This window comes from Ipomoea triloba, chromosome 5, assembly GCF_003576645.1.
Source record: "Ipomoea triloba cultivar NCNSP0323 chromosome 5, ASM357664v1".
Taxonomy (NCBI): Eukaryota; Viridiplantae; Streptophyta; class Magnoliopsida; order Solanales; family Convolvulaceae; genus Ipomoea; species Ipomoea triloba.
The window spans coordinates 6,008,476-6,027,181 of NC_044920.1; the positions used below are offsets into that span (position 1 = coordinate 6,008,476).

The 18,706-nt window shown below is 33.3% G+C and overlaps 1 protein-coding gene across 1 annotated transcript; it reads left to right on the plus strand.

Annotated features, from left to right (window-relative positions):
- The first annotated feature begins 2,893 nt into the window (after nucleotides 1-2,893).
- LOC116019845 (putative disease resistance RPP13-like protein 3) lies at nucleotides 2,894-9,201 on the plus strand. The gene is made up of 4 exons (XM_031260193.1): nucleotides 2,894-3,691; nucleotides 6,450-8,567; nucleotides 8,667-8,758; nucleotides 8,833-9,201. The coding sequence occupies exons 1-3, from the start codon at nucleotides 3,004-3,006 to the stop codon at nucleotides 8,717-8,719; spliced, it is 2,859 nt and encodes a 952-aa protein (XP_031116053.1). The 5' UTR covers nucleotides 2,894-3,003; the 3' UTR covers nucleotides 8,720-8,758; nucleotides 8,833-9,201.
- The last annotated feature ends 9,505 nt before the right edge of the window (nucleotides 9,202-18,706 follow it).

Below are 18,706 nucleotides of genomic sequence, written 5' to 3' on the forward strand. Positions count from 1 at the left end.
CCTAGCCGGCAAAGGACCACAAGGAGGTAAACTAGCCTAGGTTACCCATAGCTGACCAGCTCAAACCCAAGGGCTTGAGGTTCGAATCCACGACCTATCGGCTAAGGTGTAACTCTCTTACCACTTGGACTGCCCTTATGGGCAGGTGGTCTTGATTCTTGAAACGTGACTGTGTTGTGGTGTTGAAGATTGAGGAGTTCTTTTGACATGCACGTAACCACTAAGTATATGATGAAGATTGAGTTGGTGTAATGTGTGTATAAATATGTCTTACCAAGCCTTATAATCTTTGGTGATCGATCATCTAGTGAGTTGGGCTGATTTGAGTTACGCAACAGACGCATGAGGTTTTACTCTGAACTGTGTAAGCAATTGTTGTGTTCTCGATTCTATTTCAATTCTTTACTTATATTTTATTTTGTATTTAATCTATGTATCTGATACATCACCTAATCCATATAAGTAAATTAATTTAAAATCAACTAGGAACCAACTAGGAATCTCTTGCATTCAAAACTCACGACCCTTTTTCAATTTATTTATTTATTTATTTAGCTAGCAGAGTACAATCAATGGGCAGCAACACAAATATCATTTTACAAATAATGGTAGTTATTCATTTCTCATAGACTAAAGATCTTTATACTCATTAATATTTTATTAAGACATTTTTAGATGTCATGTTATCAATTTTCTAATTAATAAAGGTTTGATGCAGTTGTATTTGATTAACATAAAAAACTTACCACTATCTTTTAAGTCTATTATCAAAATTGTTCTAAAAGTGCATACATTTTCTTTTTTTTAAGCACCATTTGCATTTTACTACAGCACACTTATTGATGAGCCATTGTTGCATGTCAATTTTTTTTTTTTTACTTCATCTAATTTTTAAAAATAATTGCAACATTATTACTGCTATATAGAAATTTATCCCTACATAAGTGATGTGAAAGGTAAAATATATAATTATTATGATTTTAGCATAATACTAATGACAAATTTAAATATTATTGCATTCATTTGAAAATTTTGTAGTACAGATGGTGTAAACAAATTTTATAAAATACAATATAAAAATTTGAAAATCTTAAATAATAGAAATTATTTTAGTATTATGAGCCCAAAACAAATTGATTTACATTAATAACATAATTGAATAAAAACTAATTGAACTAACTTATATTTGTAGAGTTTGAAAAAATCTAATGATACTGGGCAAATGTCTTACATTTAAATATAATGTTATTAAATTAATTGAAATTCACATATTTAAGAATATTGCCTTGTCTCGAGACCTATCAATTTAAAATGAAGAAAAATAAGATATAATAGAACTGTTAAGTACCATGTGGTCTTATAGCATCATTGTTACCCTTCCAAATGAAGCAATTTATATCGTGGACCAGGGTGCACAATGCATTGTGCACCCCCGTACCAAAACGACGTCGTTTGGTCATTTTAATTAACGGTTTATTTTTTTAGAAATCACGTTTCCCGTTTCGGCCGGTTTGTGTATTTGTGTTAATATTCTGTGTACTCTTTAAAGACATTCTGTGTATTGTAGACTATGATTCAGTGTATTCATGTTATCGGTACTTAATCATAGGTTGTTACGTGTTTTGTGTATTCGAATGTTAGGATGATGATTTCTGTGTAGTTGTGTCAATATTTTGTGTATTCCCTCAAATCATTCTGTGTATTCTAAACAAGGATTCCGTGTATTACCTGAAGTCATTCGCGTCCACCATCCACTAACATTCGAAACGACATCATTTCAGACCAGGGTCTACAATGCACTATGGACCCTGGTCCACGATATAATGATTGTCCAAATGAGAGGTCACAGGTTCGTGTTAAAAAAGATAGGTCCACAAATGTTGAACTATAAAGTCTACTAAAAACATACTAAACAAAACTAGAAAAAAAAAATTATTTTAAAATCTACCTAAACTCATACTCTTAATTTTCTTTTTAAAAAATCATAAAATATTTAGAAATATGCCTAAATATGTAATATAGTAAGTGACTACATTAATCCATACAAATTTCTAAATATAATTATTTTAATTAAAAATATAGCAATATAAATTATAATTAAATAAAATAATATTATACGATTTGCCTAAACACATATTACTAAATATTATGTGCATATACAATGTATTATATAATCATATAAGGATATGTGTCTTATTAGAATTTAAGGATTGAGAAGTGATTGGTTTTGATAGTTTTAGATTAATCCGACTTAAGTCAGTTCTTATATCGTGGACCGTGGTCCCAAAACGACGTCGTTTCAGTAAGTGAAAGACGGAGCCCGTAATTGACACTACAGTTCATCTCAAAAGATACTGTCTTACATTTGTTTTGATATTATCGAATGAAACTGTAGTTATATCGAAATGTAACTGTAGTTGTGTTGAAATGTAACTGTAGTGTATATGAATTGATACTGAATAACAATTTCACATTGTGTTTTATATTACCGAATGAAACTGTAGTTCTATCGAAATGTAACTGTAGTTGTGTTGAAATGTAACTGCAGTGTATATAAACTGATACTGAATAACAGTTTCACGTTTGTGTTTTTATATTATCGAATGAAACTGTAGTTATATCAAAATGTAACTGTAGTTGTGTTGAAATGTAACTGAAGTTGTGTTGAAATGTAACTGCAGTGTATATGAACTGAAAGTGAGTGGCGCGAATTCATCCGTCTGTTTTCATTAATCAAAACGACGTCGTTTTGATTCGCGATCCACAATGCATTGTGGACCAGGGTCCACGATATAATTTGCCGACTTAAGTTAGGAAACTTCGATGTTCCAAAAAAAAAAAAAAAAAGAGTAAGCTACGCTCTAACATTTCCTATAAATTGGTGAGCTGAATATACACTAACCAAGTGAATCAAAGAGCCTGGCTTCTACTTCTTTAAACGCCATTTGCATACTTATCTTGCAACAGATATATATACATATATATGAATATATAGAGAGAGAGATGGCTCATGTTGCTGTAGCTTCCCTTTTGAGAACCATTGAGCTCGAATTCTTTCAATCTCAACCGCGCCCACTTCCACAACATCAGAAGCAAATCATCACCGATTGTACGGACCTCATCGAATCTCTCCGTGAAAATCTCCGATTTGTGCAATCCTCTCTGGAGGAATTGCAGGGGTTGGACGCCAAGGGCCGTGAAAAACTGCCGCGAGATTTGGGGGCAAAACTCAGAGATTTTGCCCTCAAGGCGGAAGACGACATCGAATCCGAATTATCGCACATTTATCTCGCCGAACCTGTTCCCGGCGAACTCGTTCTGTCGTCGGAGGAGCCACAGCCTCCGTCTCCGGCCACTCTTCATCAAGTCCTGCAACGAGCAGTAGATGAAATTGATCGCATCAAGGAAGACTTGACAAGTATCAAAGATAAAATCGACTATGGGGCGGCGCAATCTCATGCCTCCGAACCTGCATCCGATGAACCACCGGAGGAATCTCATGCCTCCGAACCTGCATCCGATGAACCACCGGAGGAATCTCATGCCTCCGAACCTGCATCCGATGAACCACTGGAGGAAATAATGGTAGGAAAAAGCGATGAGCTGGATGCGATGAAGGAACTGCTGATTTCTGTAAGCACACCCAACAGCAAGCTAGAAGTTGTCGCAGTTCATGGCATGGGCGGAATAGGTAATTAATTAATTATTAGGAGAATTACACTTTTTGTTTTTGTCTAAGTTATAGGATAATTGTAGAATTTTTCTTATCATTAGCATTACTTTTTTCATCCTCTTGTATTTCGTTCCTAAGTTATATTAAGTAATTTCATCACTAATGTTTTATTAGTAAAATGATAAAAAGTGTAATGATAACTTGGGAGTAAATTACCAAAAATGGTCCCTCAACTATGTTAATTTCACCAATTTAGTTCTACTCATATTGATTTTGCTAATTTCCTCTTTCGACTATTTTTTTTTATAACTATTTTGGTTATCCGGCGACTTAGAGAGTATACGTCTAGGTATGATTAGGACCAAATTAGTGAAATCAATATAGTCAAAGGACCAAATTGGTAAAATTAATATAGTTAAGGGACCAAGTAAATTACTAAAATGATGACTATATTGATTTCACCAATTTGGTCTCTCTCATACTCGGGACGTATATCGTCCAAGTCACCAGAGGATCAAAGTGGTTAAAAAAAAGATAGTCGAAGGAGAAAATTAACCAAATCAATATGATTATATGAATAGGACCAAATTGGTGAAATCAATATAGTCGAGGGACAATTTTAATAATTTACTCATTTAGTCATTTGGAGACAAAATGTGCGACAATAATTTAGGAACGAATATCTTATAAACGGCAATACTTTTGTTGTGCGTGAACAATATGTGCCATATTTAGCATAATCCTGTTCATAAACGGCAAAAATTTGTAGAACTTTTATTTTATTATTTTTTATTTTGTTCTTAGTCTTTTTTATAATTCTTTTTGTATCTGTTTTGTTTTTAAATATTTACATATTTGTTAAATATTTAAACTTACTAGTATTTTGTAAAGCGCGATGCGCGAAAATTTATGCCCAATTAAAACATTAATAAATATAAATAATTAAAATTTATAATTTGAATTATATATACACAAATAATATATGTATTTATACACACATATATGATTTATTATTCATATAAATTTAATTAAAATATAATCAACCATTAAATTAATTATATAATGATTTGAATAAAATGATAATTAAAAATAGGAAAAAGATATGATAGATATATGTGTATGTTAATAAAGATGGAGTTAAAAAGTAACGGTTTATAACGGTGTAAGGGTAATTTTGTATAACAAGAATATAGTAGGAACAATTTTTTCTAATAACATTGAAGTGTACAACATTTAAAATAAAATGTATATATTTATTAGTATACAAAAAGAGAGACATAAATCAATGATATAACCTTGATTGAAACTTATTATATTTTTAGAAATTGTACTTCATCTGTTCCATTTTATCTGTCCTACTTACTATTCATTGGTCAAACCAACTCTTTCTTCTTTGTTTATTTTCTTTATTATTTTTTTAAATTTATTTTTAATTTTTTTGTATTTAATAGTACTTTTAGTATAATTTCTAAATATATAAATTTTTTATATTAATACTAAACTTCATATTATGAAAATTTGAATTAAAAATAACGTCAGTCAAGTCTCGTTAACCGAACCAAACACTAAGATGAAATATCTCATTAAGAATGTTTAATAAATTATATTATTTGAAATGTTTAATAAATTATATTATTTGAAATATCTCATTAAGATGTTTAAAAAAATTAATATTGAATATAATTAATTAAAAAATAAATTACATAAAACAAAATTAAAGTTATAATTTATTAAATTACAACAACTATATATTGTCTATATGTTATATTAAAATAATAAAAGTATTATTATAAATTTTTAATTTATGAGAATATAAATTATTTTAGTATAGGAATAAAATTTGGGATAAATGAGTTGGAGATGAAAAAAAAAATTGTTGTAAGAATATGTTGAAAATATTTTTTGAGTGTAAAATTTAGTGTAGAATTTGGTGTTTTGTGTTATAAATGGCCTAAGGAGTGATCGAATAAGTGTTACATTTTTAGTATGAACTTAATCTGTATCATAGCTCATTCTGCAAATAGAAAATAATAATTTAATGATAAGTGTAGTCAAAAATCAAATTTAATGATGTCAATAATTAATACTTAGTATTATTTTATGAGTTAGAAATATAAATACAAATGATCTTAATGCCTAATATTAGTATATTTTATATAAGAGCTATATTTTCTAGGTGTTGCTTTCTCATTTATATGTTCTTTGTGTACTTGTTGAGTTGTTCTACTTATTGGTGGGTCCAAACTTTGGCCAAAATTTTAAATTTTATTCTATCAGTAATAAGTTGTATTTTATAGTATGAAATTCATATATAATTATTACAATACCTATCATAAGTAATGGTTTATTTTTAATTGAAGTTGATATTAATTTTTTTACAATAAGTATTACAATTTTTTTCTTAAGTAACATTGCACATATATGTATTACAATATTTATATTAAGTTAGGCGGCTGGCCGGCTGGGCCATTTAGGCGCTGACCGCCTAGTCGACCAATTAACTATTATTATTTTTTAAATGACTATTTCGCTCAAAACGATAACGATATCGTTTTGAGCGAAATAACACTAAATTGTTCAAATCCTATATGTTTTTAGGTTAATATTTAATATTTTAATATTAACTATTAAACTATTAAATAGTTTATAATTATTAGTCTTAAAAATTAAAAAAAAATTTAAGTAACATGGGGCACCGCTTAAGCACCCTAGGGCGGAGGAGTGCCTAGCCATTTTTTTAACCACAGATTACAAATTGATTTTATTTGAGCTGCAGGCAAAACAGTGTTAGCTAAAAGCATTTATGAAGATAAATCAATCAAGGATCACTTTGACAAATGTGCATGGGTTGTGATATCACAACATCACAATAAGGAACAAATGCTTTCGCGTCTTCTCAAATCACTGGTCCAAGAGCAACCGCAGTATGATTCAGATGACATAGAACATCAGATCTACCATCTTCTGAAGCGTAGCAGGTATCTAATTGTGATGGATGATGTGTGGAGCATTGATGCTTGGAATGATGTGCAGCGTTGCTTTCCAAATGATAATAATGGAAGTCGAGTATTATTGACAACTCGCCTGAAATATGTGGCCCAGGCTGCAGCAACTACTGACAACCCCAATAACTGTTACCGGATGCGTTTCTTTAACTCAGAGGAGAGTTGGGATTTGTTTAATAAGAAGAAGTTTTTGGTAGAAATTTCAAACCAGGTGGAGTTTGAGATGATTGGAAAAAAAGTTGTTGAGAAATGTTATGGATTACCTCTGGCAGTAGATGTTGCAGCAGGGCTCTTTTCCAAACTAGCAACGCTAGAAGAATGGAAGAACGTCGAGAAGGCTATAGATTCTCTGGAGAGAAAACCTATTGCTGAACGTTGCGCAGATATACTGGCTTTGAGCTACAACCATTTGCCTCACTACCTGAAATCCTGCTTTTTGTATTTTGGATTTTTCCCAAAAAACTATCCTCTCATTGCGAAGAAACTTGTCAAGTTTTGGATTGTTGAAGGATTTGTGAAGGAAGGGGAGGATGAAATAGTAGTGGGCGAAAAGCATTTACATGAACTCATAGACAGAAATCTAGTTCTTGTGGGGGACAGAAAAAGTTCATATGGAACAATTGGAACATGTATGGTCCATGATCTGCTCCATGACTTGTCCATAAGAGAAGCTCAAAAAGAGAATCTTCTGTATGTGGTTGGTGACAGAGAAATGGCTTCTTCTCGCCAACGTTGGATAACAGCACGGAAAGAGAGTTACAGTGATCCTTCTCTTTATGCTCGTTTCAGAAACTGTCGTTCCTTTATCTATTTTGAGGAAGATAAAGAAGCAATAAAACTAATGAAACGTGGTGTTTTTAAACAAACACTTGGATCAAGGAAACACATCTCGGATCTTCTAAAAGTGTCTTCGAAGCTAAAGCTGCTAAGAGTACTGGAGATGTCTTCATTTGAATGCATACACGAGCTGGACAGTCTAAGCAATTGGATTGCAGATCTTGTTCATTTGCGCCACCTTTCTCTCATCATTGGCTTTCCTCTAACCAATTTCCCTATATCAAAAGCTAGAAATCTACATAGCCTTAGGCTTTCAGCTGGTTATCAGGGTATGAAAGATCCATTCCCACCCTTCATTCTTGATGAGTTGCCACAACTAAGATACCTTAAATGTTGGCCTAGTTGTGAGCTATTTCCTCCCACGTTTGTCCATGAAAACTTGCACAGTGTTTCGTCAATAAGCCCGGTTCAGTGCTTGCAGGAAGTCTTTGCCAAGATTCCAAAGTTGAGGAAACTAAGCATTACAGGTGAAAGATTTTATTTCATACTGTATGGTGAGAACCTTGCCTTTCTTCCTCAGCTCGAGTCACTAAGCATTGATTTTCAAGGTTTTAATGCTTTTCAAACGATTCATACACCTACCAGTTCTGTTGATAATATAGCTTCTTTGCATGGCCTTAAGAAGTTGAAGCTTATGTGTACTGAGATCTCGTGGAAGGATGTGAATCTTCTTACAAAGTTGCCTAAGCTCGAGGTACTCAAACTCATTTTTCAAGCATGTGTAGGAAGAGAGTGGAAGTTGGAGGATGAGGAGGAAGAATATGTTTTCTGTTCATTGAAGTATTTGTTCATTGATTACTCTAGTCTTGTGGAATGGGAAGCTACATATGTGAATTTTCCAATACTAGAGCGCCTACTCCTTTCGAGGTGTTTTAACTTGAAAGAGATTCCGAGTGACTTTGAAGGCATTACCACACTACAGTTGATTGAAATAATGGGTTGTCTCTCTTCGGTTGAGGATTCTGCCCGGGAAATTGAGGAAGGGCAACGCGACTCTGGAAATGACATGATACAAGTGGTGGTTCACAAAATGCCTTCTAATATTGATGCAGGTCTCTCTCTCTCTCTCATTTAGTTTCATAAGGTTGCACTCTCTTATTGTATTGTTGATTACTTGTATTTTCCCTTCTTAACAAAACTGTTGATGTCAGAAATCTCTGATCCTAATGAAGAAGGACCATCCAGAGAAGAAGAAGATTCTTAATTAAGCTCTTTGTTATATGTTGGAGGCAAACTTAATAAGGCAAGTGGTATTGTATATAAATACTAGTTTGTGTTAGTTATTTTATATAATTTTGTTTTTCAACTTAAATCCAGATGCTGAAGGAAGTGTTTGCTTATATGGTGGATGCATTGATTGGCTTTCATGCATGTTCAAAGGCTTCATGAGCTAGCATATATGGTGTGTAATATATTACAGGGGTAACTGTATCTGTCTGTTTCTATAATTTGTATATTTATTCCTAGAGTGGTGAATAATGGAAACTCACATTGACATGTGTTTTTCCACTTAGCTTGCTTGGTTTTGTTTGGTAAGTAATAATGGTGAGATGGTGTGGTTCAAGTTGTATGTATGAGTATATATGTATTATGATATTATGAAGTGGAATATCTGTGAGTGCAATGGCTGTGGTTTTTTATTGACATTTGGGACTTGGATTTCAAATGAGAAGTCAATTTTTCAAATTTATGTTTTAATATAGCATTAATGTCACTATTGGTTGCAAATTATTCTATGGACGCAAGGTGGCCCGGGTTCAAAATACACAATTTATATACTTAATGTTCATAATTTATATACTGAATGTTCATAATTTACATACCTTGCAAGGTTGACCGATTTCGTCGCTAATCACTTTAACGACGAAAATTTTTGTCGCTATTTTCACGTTTTTTGTAGTGGCAATTTACATTATGAATGTTCACAATTTGAATTGTAAGCATTCAGTATGTAAATTGTGATGAGGTTTTCATGTTATCACAGTTCCTCGTCATAATTTTGAAATTGACTGCTTAAATTTTTTTGAGAATTAATTTCTTTTTCTTTTTGGGGTCAGTGTTGGTCATTCATTACCATTTCTATCCAATTGGAGTTAAGACCTCGGGTAGAATTGTAATATCCATTTCATTATTTTTTTTGGTACTACTGACTCTGTTACAATGTAATATTCATTTCACTATTCTTTTAGTCCTAACTAGTAATTTATCTATGTAATATATGAAGACAAAAATTAAAAATTTTTAAATAAATCAAAACTTAAATGCATTTTATTATTTAAATTGAAACATTTGTATATTACACTTTAGATATTTAAAAATATAAATATACGAACTAATATTTTAATTCCCAGTTGTTTTGGAACATGCAATCGTGATAGTAAATTTTTGCATATACATATTTCAAATCTATACACACTTACCAAAAATGTGACTATTTCAGGAGACAGATTTGTATTAATGCATTATCTATGTATTGCTGAAAAACTTTTATATACTTTCAATTGTTTCTGTTATAAGTATATATTAATATGGACATTATATTGTAACGGACGTAACGGTCCAGTAATTAAGTATGTCATTATTGTATGTATTCATTGTTGTACTGTATATATAGTTCTCATATGTTGTAATAGAGGTCTAATGATTAGATGAATAAGAATATTCTCCCATTCTTCTTGTCTCAATTCTCTTTTGTTGTTATAGTAGCTTATACATTTCCTGCAAATTTACCATCCACCGGTTAAGAGCTAAAGGCCAACAGGCACAACAAATCTTTTCCAAGTGAACGGTACAAATTTCATATTTTTCGAATAGGCAATTTTTTATAATTGCTAAACTACGCATTTCGTATATGTTCTTGTATATGCAATTCTTAGGGCTTTAATTGCCTAAACTATACTATTTGCTTCAAATTGCATATTTACTTGATCTGTATCTCTTTACATATTCTGGTAGTAAATGTATGCTGAGATTTATATGTGATTATGCACGTTTTTTTTCAGGCATGTATGCTATTCATATGTTTTCTACAGCAAGCAGTAAGAAAATAGGGCATATCCTGGACTAACAAGATAACAGCAAACATTCGGAGTTGCGTCATTTTTTTAGTATATATAATTGTTTTTATATATACATATGTATATATTCACAGAAATTTTCTGCATATCAAATATCAAATACATTTGTTTTGATTGATACTCGCTAAAAAATAAAAATTCGAATCAAAACCTGTTCGCCGTTTTTTTTTGGACTCTGGGTTGGTGTTGATGGCCGGTGACGATGGCGTGCATGGCGGCGAATGCGATCGGAGATGCGACGGATTCTCTGCACTCTGTCCGATCTGCGGCGGCTCAGCACGGCTATGGCGGCGAGTGGCGGTGGTCGACGCTCCGCGACGGCGCTGGATTTCCGGCGAGTGGCTGTGGTCAACGCTCTGGGGCGGCGCAGATAATGGTGAAGTCGGCCAATTTCCCTCCGGCCTCTTTTATCGTTTTGGTGAAGTCGGCCAATTTCCCTCCGGCCTCTTTTATCGTTTTTTTTTGGACTGCGTTTTTCCCCTTTCCGATTTTTCAATTTTCCCGATCGTCTCTCTCACTTTTTCTCCGTTGATCTTGAATCGAACGGCAAGTAGGCAACCAACCCTCCGGCAGAGGGCCGCCCGGCGTGTCAGCGGCGGTAGTTTACGACGATTGGCGACTCATGTCCGGTCTGATCGGCGATGGGTATGGTGGTGTTGGCTCCGGCTTATCTGCTTCGCGTCTCTCCCACTCCCTCGCGTTTTTTTTTTACTGGCTACTAGGTTTCTTTTGCAGACATTTGCATATGTTCATATGCTTTCTTGGGCCGGGTTTGGCCCATTTTTTGGCCAAAACCTGGTCCATTTTCAAATTAACTACAAGTTATGCCTATTTTGTTGATATCTTTTCAATGGGCCAATTTTATTTTTTTTTTTGTGGTGAAGAAGATAAGCATTCTTAATGGGCCGGAACTTGAATATGGGTCACGATCCATTATTTAAAAGAATTTTTTTTTCTTTTAAGTTCCTTCTCCTATTTTTATTTGGGCTTACCTATTTTTCAAATGTTGGGCTATCTGATTTTGGTTACGAGAATCATTGATTTGGTTTCAAAATGCCATTCAAATAGTTCTTTGAATTTATTATTTATGCTCCTAAATTAAATTGCTAGTTTGTGCAATTTATTTGGCTGACATGATTTTATGAGTTCATATGCATATTCTGTCATATTTGCATAATATATAATTTCTTTATGCAAATAATAAGTGGACTCTAGTTTTTAGCCAGCCATAGTATATAGATTTTTTTGAAAGATCTAGATCTTGGTTGTTATCTCCAAAATATGAATTTACCAATCTTATTTTGGACAGGAGCATGTTTTTAACATAAGCCCTTGAAATTGGTATTTATCTCAATCCCATATCCTGTCGATAGTGCTATAAAAATTCCTGAAGGATTGCTTTTGACTACAAATATCATTGGTCTTTTCTAAGTCACAATTTGGCTGATTTAACTTTAGATTTCAAGGTTTTCAGTCGGTAACTGACTTAATCAGCTATACACAATTGTGTCCCAAACTTAAGTTATTCAATTAGTTGAGGACAACTTCATATAACTTTTAGCCCAACAGCAAAGTATGTTTCACGTGTGGATATAAAAGGCACTGTTCACGTGTGTGCCACACCCCGAAGCGTCTTGCTGAAACCTAAGCGAGCAGCTCAATGTTGAACTCGACCAAGTTGCTTTGCCTGAAGCAAATGCTCTTGTTTGGTCATATTGATGATATAAATACCTTATCATCTATATCTATCCTAGAAGTGATAGGCTTTTCTTCTATACATTACAATAGTAATTCTATTGCAAGATGTTCAATATTTTGATCAAGTGCTTGCTCTATGTTAAGTTGATGATCACTATCCCTCAAAGGTGATAGTTCATCCCAATATGAATGATCATCAGTAAGATCATTTTGGTAATAAATAGATGCATCTTTTCAACTATATTCTCTCGATGTTTTATACATCTGAGTCAAACCACATTATCCACATCATCTTATACGACATTCATTGCTTTAATTTTCTTAAAGCTATTTTGGCACTCTTAAGAAATCATACCATACTTATGAGTATCATTTAGTTTGTCAAAATGTCGTGATAAGACCCAACCAGGTATTGATGATTTTGGGGACATCATACTTGATATATTTTCAAATCTAGCTCACTGCATATCAGTATCANGGCGGCGCAGATAATGGTGAAGTCGGCCAATTTCCCTCCGGCCTCTTTTATCGTTTTTTTTTGGACTGCGTTTTTCCCCTTTCCGATTTTTCAATTTTCCCGATCGTCTCTCTCACTTTTTCTCCGTTGATCTTGAATCGAACGGCAAGTAGGCAACCAACCCTCCGGCAGAGGGCCGCCCGGCGTGTCAGCGGCGGTAGTTTACGACGATTGGCGACTCATGTCCGGTCTGATCGGCGATGGGTATGGTGGTGTTGGCTCCGGCTTATCTGCTTCGCGTCTCTCCCACTCCCTCGCGTTTTTTTTTTACTGGCTACTAGGTTTCTTTTGCAGACATTTGCATATGTTCATATGCTTTCTTGGGCCGGGTTTGGCCCATTTTTTGGCCAAAACCTGGTCCATTTTCAAATTAACTACAAGTTATGCCTATTTTGTTGATATCTTTTCAATGGGCCAATTTTATTTTTTTTTTTGTGGTGAAGAAGATAAGCATTCTTAATGGGCCGGAACTTGAATATGGGTCACGATCCATTATTTAAAAGAATTTTTTTTTCTTTTAAGTTCCTTCTCCTATTTTTATTTGGGCTTACCTATTTTTCAAATGTTGGGCTATCTGATTTTGGTTACGAGAATCATTGATTTGGTTTCAAAATGCCATTCAAATAGTTCTTTGAATTTATTATTTATGCTCCTAAATTAAATTGCTAGTTTGTGCAATTTATTTGGCTGACATGATTTTATGAGTTCATATGCATATTCTGTCATATTTGCATAATATATAATTTCTTTATGCAAATAATAAGTGGACTCTAGTTTTTAGCCAGCCATAGTATATAGATTTTTTTGAAAGATCTAGATCTTGGTTGTTATCTCCAAAATATGAATTTACCAATCTTATTTTGGACAGGAGCATGTTTTTAACATAAGCCCTTGAAATTGGTATTTATCTCAATCCCATATCCTGTCGATAGTGCTATAAAAATTCCTGAAGGATTGCTTTTGACTACAAATATCATTGGTCTTTTCTAAGTCACAATTTGGCTGATTTAACTTTAGATTTCAAGGTTTTCAGTCGGTAACTGACTTAATCAGCTATACACAATTGTGTCCCAAACTTAAGTTATTCAATTAGTTGAGGACAACTTCATATAACTTTTAGCCCAACAGCAAAGTATGTTTCACGTGTGGATATAAAAGGCACTGTTCACGTGTGTGCCACACCCCGAAGCGTCTTGCTGAAACCTAAGCGAGCAGCTCAATGTTGAACTCGACCAAGTTGCTTTGCCTGAAGCAAATGCTCTTGTTTGGTCATATTGATGATATAAATACCTTATCATCTATATCTATCCTAGAAGTGATAGGCTTTTCTTCTATACATTACAATAGTAATTCTATTGCAAGATGTTCAATATTTTGATCAAGTGCTTGCTCTATGTTAAGTTGATGATCACTATCCCTCAAAGGTGATAGTTCATCCCAATATGAATGATCATCAGTAAGATCATTTTGGTAATAAATAGATGCATCTTTTCAACTATATTCTCTCGATGTTTTATACATCTGAGTCAAACCACATTATCCACATCATCTTATACGACATTCATTGCTTTAATTTTCTTAAAGCTATTTTGGCACTCTTAAGAAATCATACCATACTTATGAGTATCATTTAGTTTGTCAAAATGTCGTGATAAGACCCAACCAGGTATTGATGATTTTGGGGACATCATACTTGATATATTTTCAAATCTAGCTCACTGCATATCAGTATCAATCCCCCCTACAACCTAGTACGTATAAACATTTCCCATTCTGCGTTGATATTCTTAGTATGCGGTCCAATTATTATATCACCAACAGTTGTGTCTCTTTATGAGCTCGAATCAATAGATACGCTGACTGCATACTGAAGATCTATTTCACGGCATTAGGGGGAGATATACCCAAATTGAAATGCCGAGAAAACCATGAAATGGAATGATCTTCATTATAATCCACGTACTAATAAAATTGAACTAGAAGTTTAGAAGATAATCTATTTTGCAATATTAGCAAATAATCTGCCAAATATATATACCGATAATGTATATATACACTGATCATGTTGATCAGAAAAGAGTGACAATGTCCCATATATAATCCGCAAATTGGACCAAATAATATATATCTCGATACTCCTTAGCTTGACGCTAGTAGTGTAAGGAGATCTATCGTTGTAAGAGATATAAAACCTAATACTAGATCTAGTAAAGAAGCATTGTCACTCTTGTCCTAAAAAGAATTATGTCCTGAAGACATTTGTCCAGAAGACGAAAACCCTAGTAAGGTGCACCAAACAAACATAATACTAGGGATACGGAACAATCAGATCTTATACTGGGAAATGTTAACGATCTGATTAAAAATTGTCATGATTTTGGGAGAAAATTTTAAAACTGTGGACAACACACGCCTATATAATTGCTCATTTAAATAAACTGGATCCAGGTGAGATGCTAGAAGCATCCTCATTATTTAATATTTAAAGGAGCAATTAAGGCAGAGCTCGACTCGCTAAAACAGATTCTCTTGACAATACATACACCATTGAATAATAACTCTGTTGGTTACAAATGGATGTTTGTACGAAAGAGAAATGAAAACAATAAGGTGATATAATAGCGAGTGTTTGTAGCATATGGGTTAACGCAGAAATCTTTGATTAATTTTAATCAAATCTCCCATATACGATGACATTAAGTTCCGCTATACAAGATAATTGGCAGTACAAACTTAGATATGCAACTAATAAACGTCATGACCATATGACAATAAGGTCTTTGGACAATATGATCTTTATATGACCTTAGCACAGATCATAATTAACTGAGTAATTCTCCTTTTTTAAGAAGGAATTATGTGTCATTATGAATTCGTTAAAGGATTACGAATGAAGTTATTACCCTCATTTAGAAGGGATAATATGTACCATAAGTGTTCTTTATTGAATTGTAAATGAGCATAGAATTACTAATTTGATCCTCAATGGATTTATAATTCTCAAAATAATATTACAACATATTTGTTGTTGAAGTACAAAGGCTTTACTTAATAGTAAAGCAATTAACTAAGTAATTACAAAGGCTTTACTTAATAGTAAAGCAATTAACTAAGTAATTTTCTCCTGAAGCAGGAAAATGTAAAAATCAAGATAATACCGTTAGTACCTATTGAGAGGCTACTAATCATTATCTCAACATATGTTGTGTTATAAACATCATAAAGAGTTTAATGGTATTAGCTCTAAAAATGAAATGAATCATAAAGAGTTTAATGGTATTAGCTCTAAAAATGAAATGAAAGGACTTGGTAAACCAAGTATCACCTCGACCTGCAAATCGAGTATTTCCTTGAAAGGAATTTATATACCAATTTTTAGAAAGATGTCTTCAACGCATTTCATATAGATAAGTATGATTGACTTATCATACTAACGGTTATATCTCTTGAAGAAGATAAGGAACCGTTTAGACCCAAAAATGATATTGAGGACACTTTAGGACCTGAAATCCATTTCTTCATTATTATTGGAATACTACGGAAGAACCAGAAGTTCTATGATCATATTTTGATTGACATTGTCCTTACAATGAAATCAACTATAGTTTCTAATGCCCTAATTATCCTCTAGTATCTCCAATTTAAAATTTGTGGGACAAACCAATGTGTGTTTTTCTCATAGATCACTTGGTAATGATTGCCTTTGATCTCCATTCCAAGTTAGTTATGTGTGTACGTTCTATCTCCACTGACTTATGGGAGAATAATAAAAGTGTGTTTTTAAGTAGGTATAGTTAAGGAATATTGATTATATTCAACCTACATAGGCTCCAGAAGAGTCACGAGATCATTGTATAAAATGTTAACTTATAGTGACAATCTTGAAGATTGTCATATCATCTCCTCTACGTTCCTTTTGAAACAGTTATTCTATTTTAAGCAATGTAGAAATCGAAGATTATTATCTTCAGGGGGAGATGTGGACTACATTTACTTAAATCAACCCTGAAGATTGGGTGGGTCCTAAAAGGACCAACAATTATACTCTTTTGCAATCTATATACCATGTACTCTTTTCCTCACTAGATTTTTCCCATTGGATTTTTCTAGTGTGGTTTTAACGAGGCATGAGTATAATATAATAAACGGGGAGAAAGTTGCAAATAAATACTTAAATAGACGAACCTCGAAATCCTAAAGATTATGCCCTGAAGGCTTATGATTGCACTCTTTTTCCCTGGCTTATGATTGTACTCTTTTTCCCTTAACTAAGTTTTTCCCACCGGGTTTTCTTAGTCTAAGGTTTTTAACGAGGCAATCAGAAAGGCTGTTGTCTTCAGGGGGAGCAACAACATACACAGAGATTATTGGTCCAAAAGACCACCAACTCTTGCAAATCCTGAAGATTAAACGCAACAAAGACCACCAACTCTTGCAAATCCTGAAGATTAAACGCAACAAGTTATGGTTGTACTCTTTTCCCCTGAAGATTAAACGCAACAAGTTATGGTTGTACTCTTTTCCCTTAACTAAGTTTTTTCCCACTAGGTTTTCTTAGTGTAAGGTTTTAATGAGGCAACTAGGACTATATATGAGTTTATAAATATCATGTACTCTTTTCTTCAACTAAGTTTTTCCCATGTGGTTTTCTTAGTGAAGTTTTTACAACTAAGTTTTTCCCATGTGGTTTTCTTAGTGAAGTTTTTAACGAGGCATGAAAGTATTTGAATATACCATTCATATACCTTGTACTCTTTTTCTTGTCTAGGTTTTTCCCACAGAGTTTTCCTAGCGAGCTTTTAATGAGGCAAGATCATGGACAAATAATGTCCAAGGGGGAGTGTTATAAGTATATATTAATATGGACATTATATTGTAACGGACGTAACGGTCCAGTAATTAAGTATGTCATTATTGTATGTATTCATTGTTGTACTGTATATATATAAGCTCTCATATGTTGTAATAGAGGTCTAATGATCAGATGAATAAGAATATTCTCCCATTCTTCTTGTCTCAATTCTCTTTTGTTGTTATAGTAGCTTATACATTTCCTGCAAATTTACCATCCACCGGTTAAGAGCTAAAGGCCAACAGGCACAACAAATCTTTTCCAACAGTTTCATAATTATCATAAATTTTATATATTTATGACTCTATTTGGTAGAGCTTATTTTAAGGTACAAATAAGTTATAAGTTCTATTTGGTAAAATATGAAGAGTTTAAAATAATGCTCCAAGCATCCTTATCAATGAATAATGTGGGGATATTGGTACAGTAGAAGCCTAGGTGGAAGAGAGATGTATAAGGAAAGAGAAAAAAAAAATTACTCCTGCAAGATGGAGTTATTGGTACAATGTTTCTGTACCAAACAAATGCCATGCTTGTTGCGCCTGACGCGCGTCAGGCGCAACAAGCGCGCCTGGGGCGCGCCTGACAGTATCTATTTTTTTTTAAAATCAATTTTGTTTTATTTTTTTTCCTTTCCTCCCATTTTCTCTTTCCTAATCACACTTACAAAAACTCCTCAATAACCGCGAAATAACTCCACTACTATGGATGCTCTTACTATCTTATTTTGAAATGCTACCTTAAGTACCATTTCAAAATAATCTATTGGTTTTTAATTTTTTCTTTATTAATTTATACAAATGACACCATCTACCATTCATTAAGTAAAAACCTAGGGTTGTTTACTAACAAGAAATTTCCAAATTTTCTAGAAAACTTTGAAAAATTGGATAGAAGAGCATTTACTAAAGCTATTTCCCCTTTTCAAAGTAGGGAATAGTTATCTATTTAATAGGAAATTAGAAACCCAGTCAAAAGTTGTTTTCTAATTTGAAAACACACGGATGAATAGTAAAATTAAAGGCATCGATTCGCACCGCCAACTTT

Coding starts and splice junctions, on each gene's coding strand:
- LOC116019845 (XM_031260193.1), top strand. CDS start 3,004: ATGGCTCATGTTGCTGTAGCTTCCCTTTTGAGAACCATTGAGCTCGAA. Junction 3,692..6,449: donor TCATGGCATGGGCGGAATAG/GTAATTAATTAA, acceptor TTTGAGCTGCAG/GCAAAACAGTGTTAGCTAAA. Junction 8,568..8,666: donor GCCTTCTAATATTGATGCAG/GTCTCTCTCTCT, acceptor TGTTGATGTCAG/AAATCTCTGATCCTAATGAA.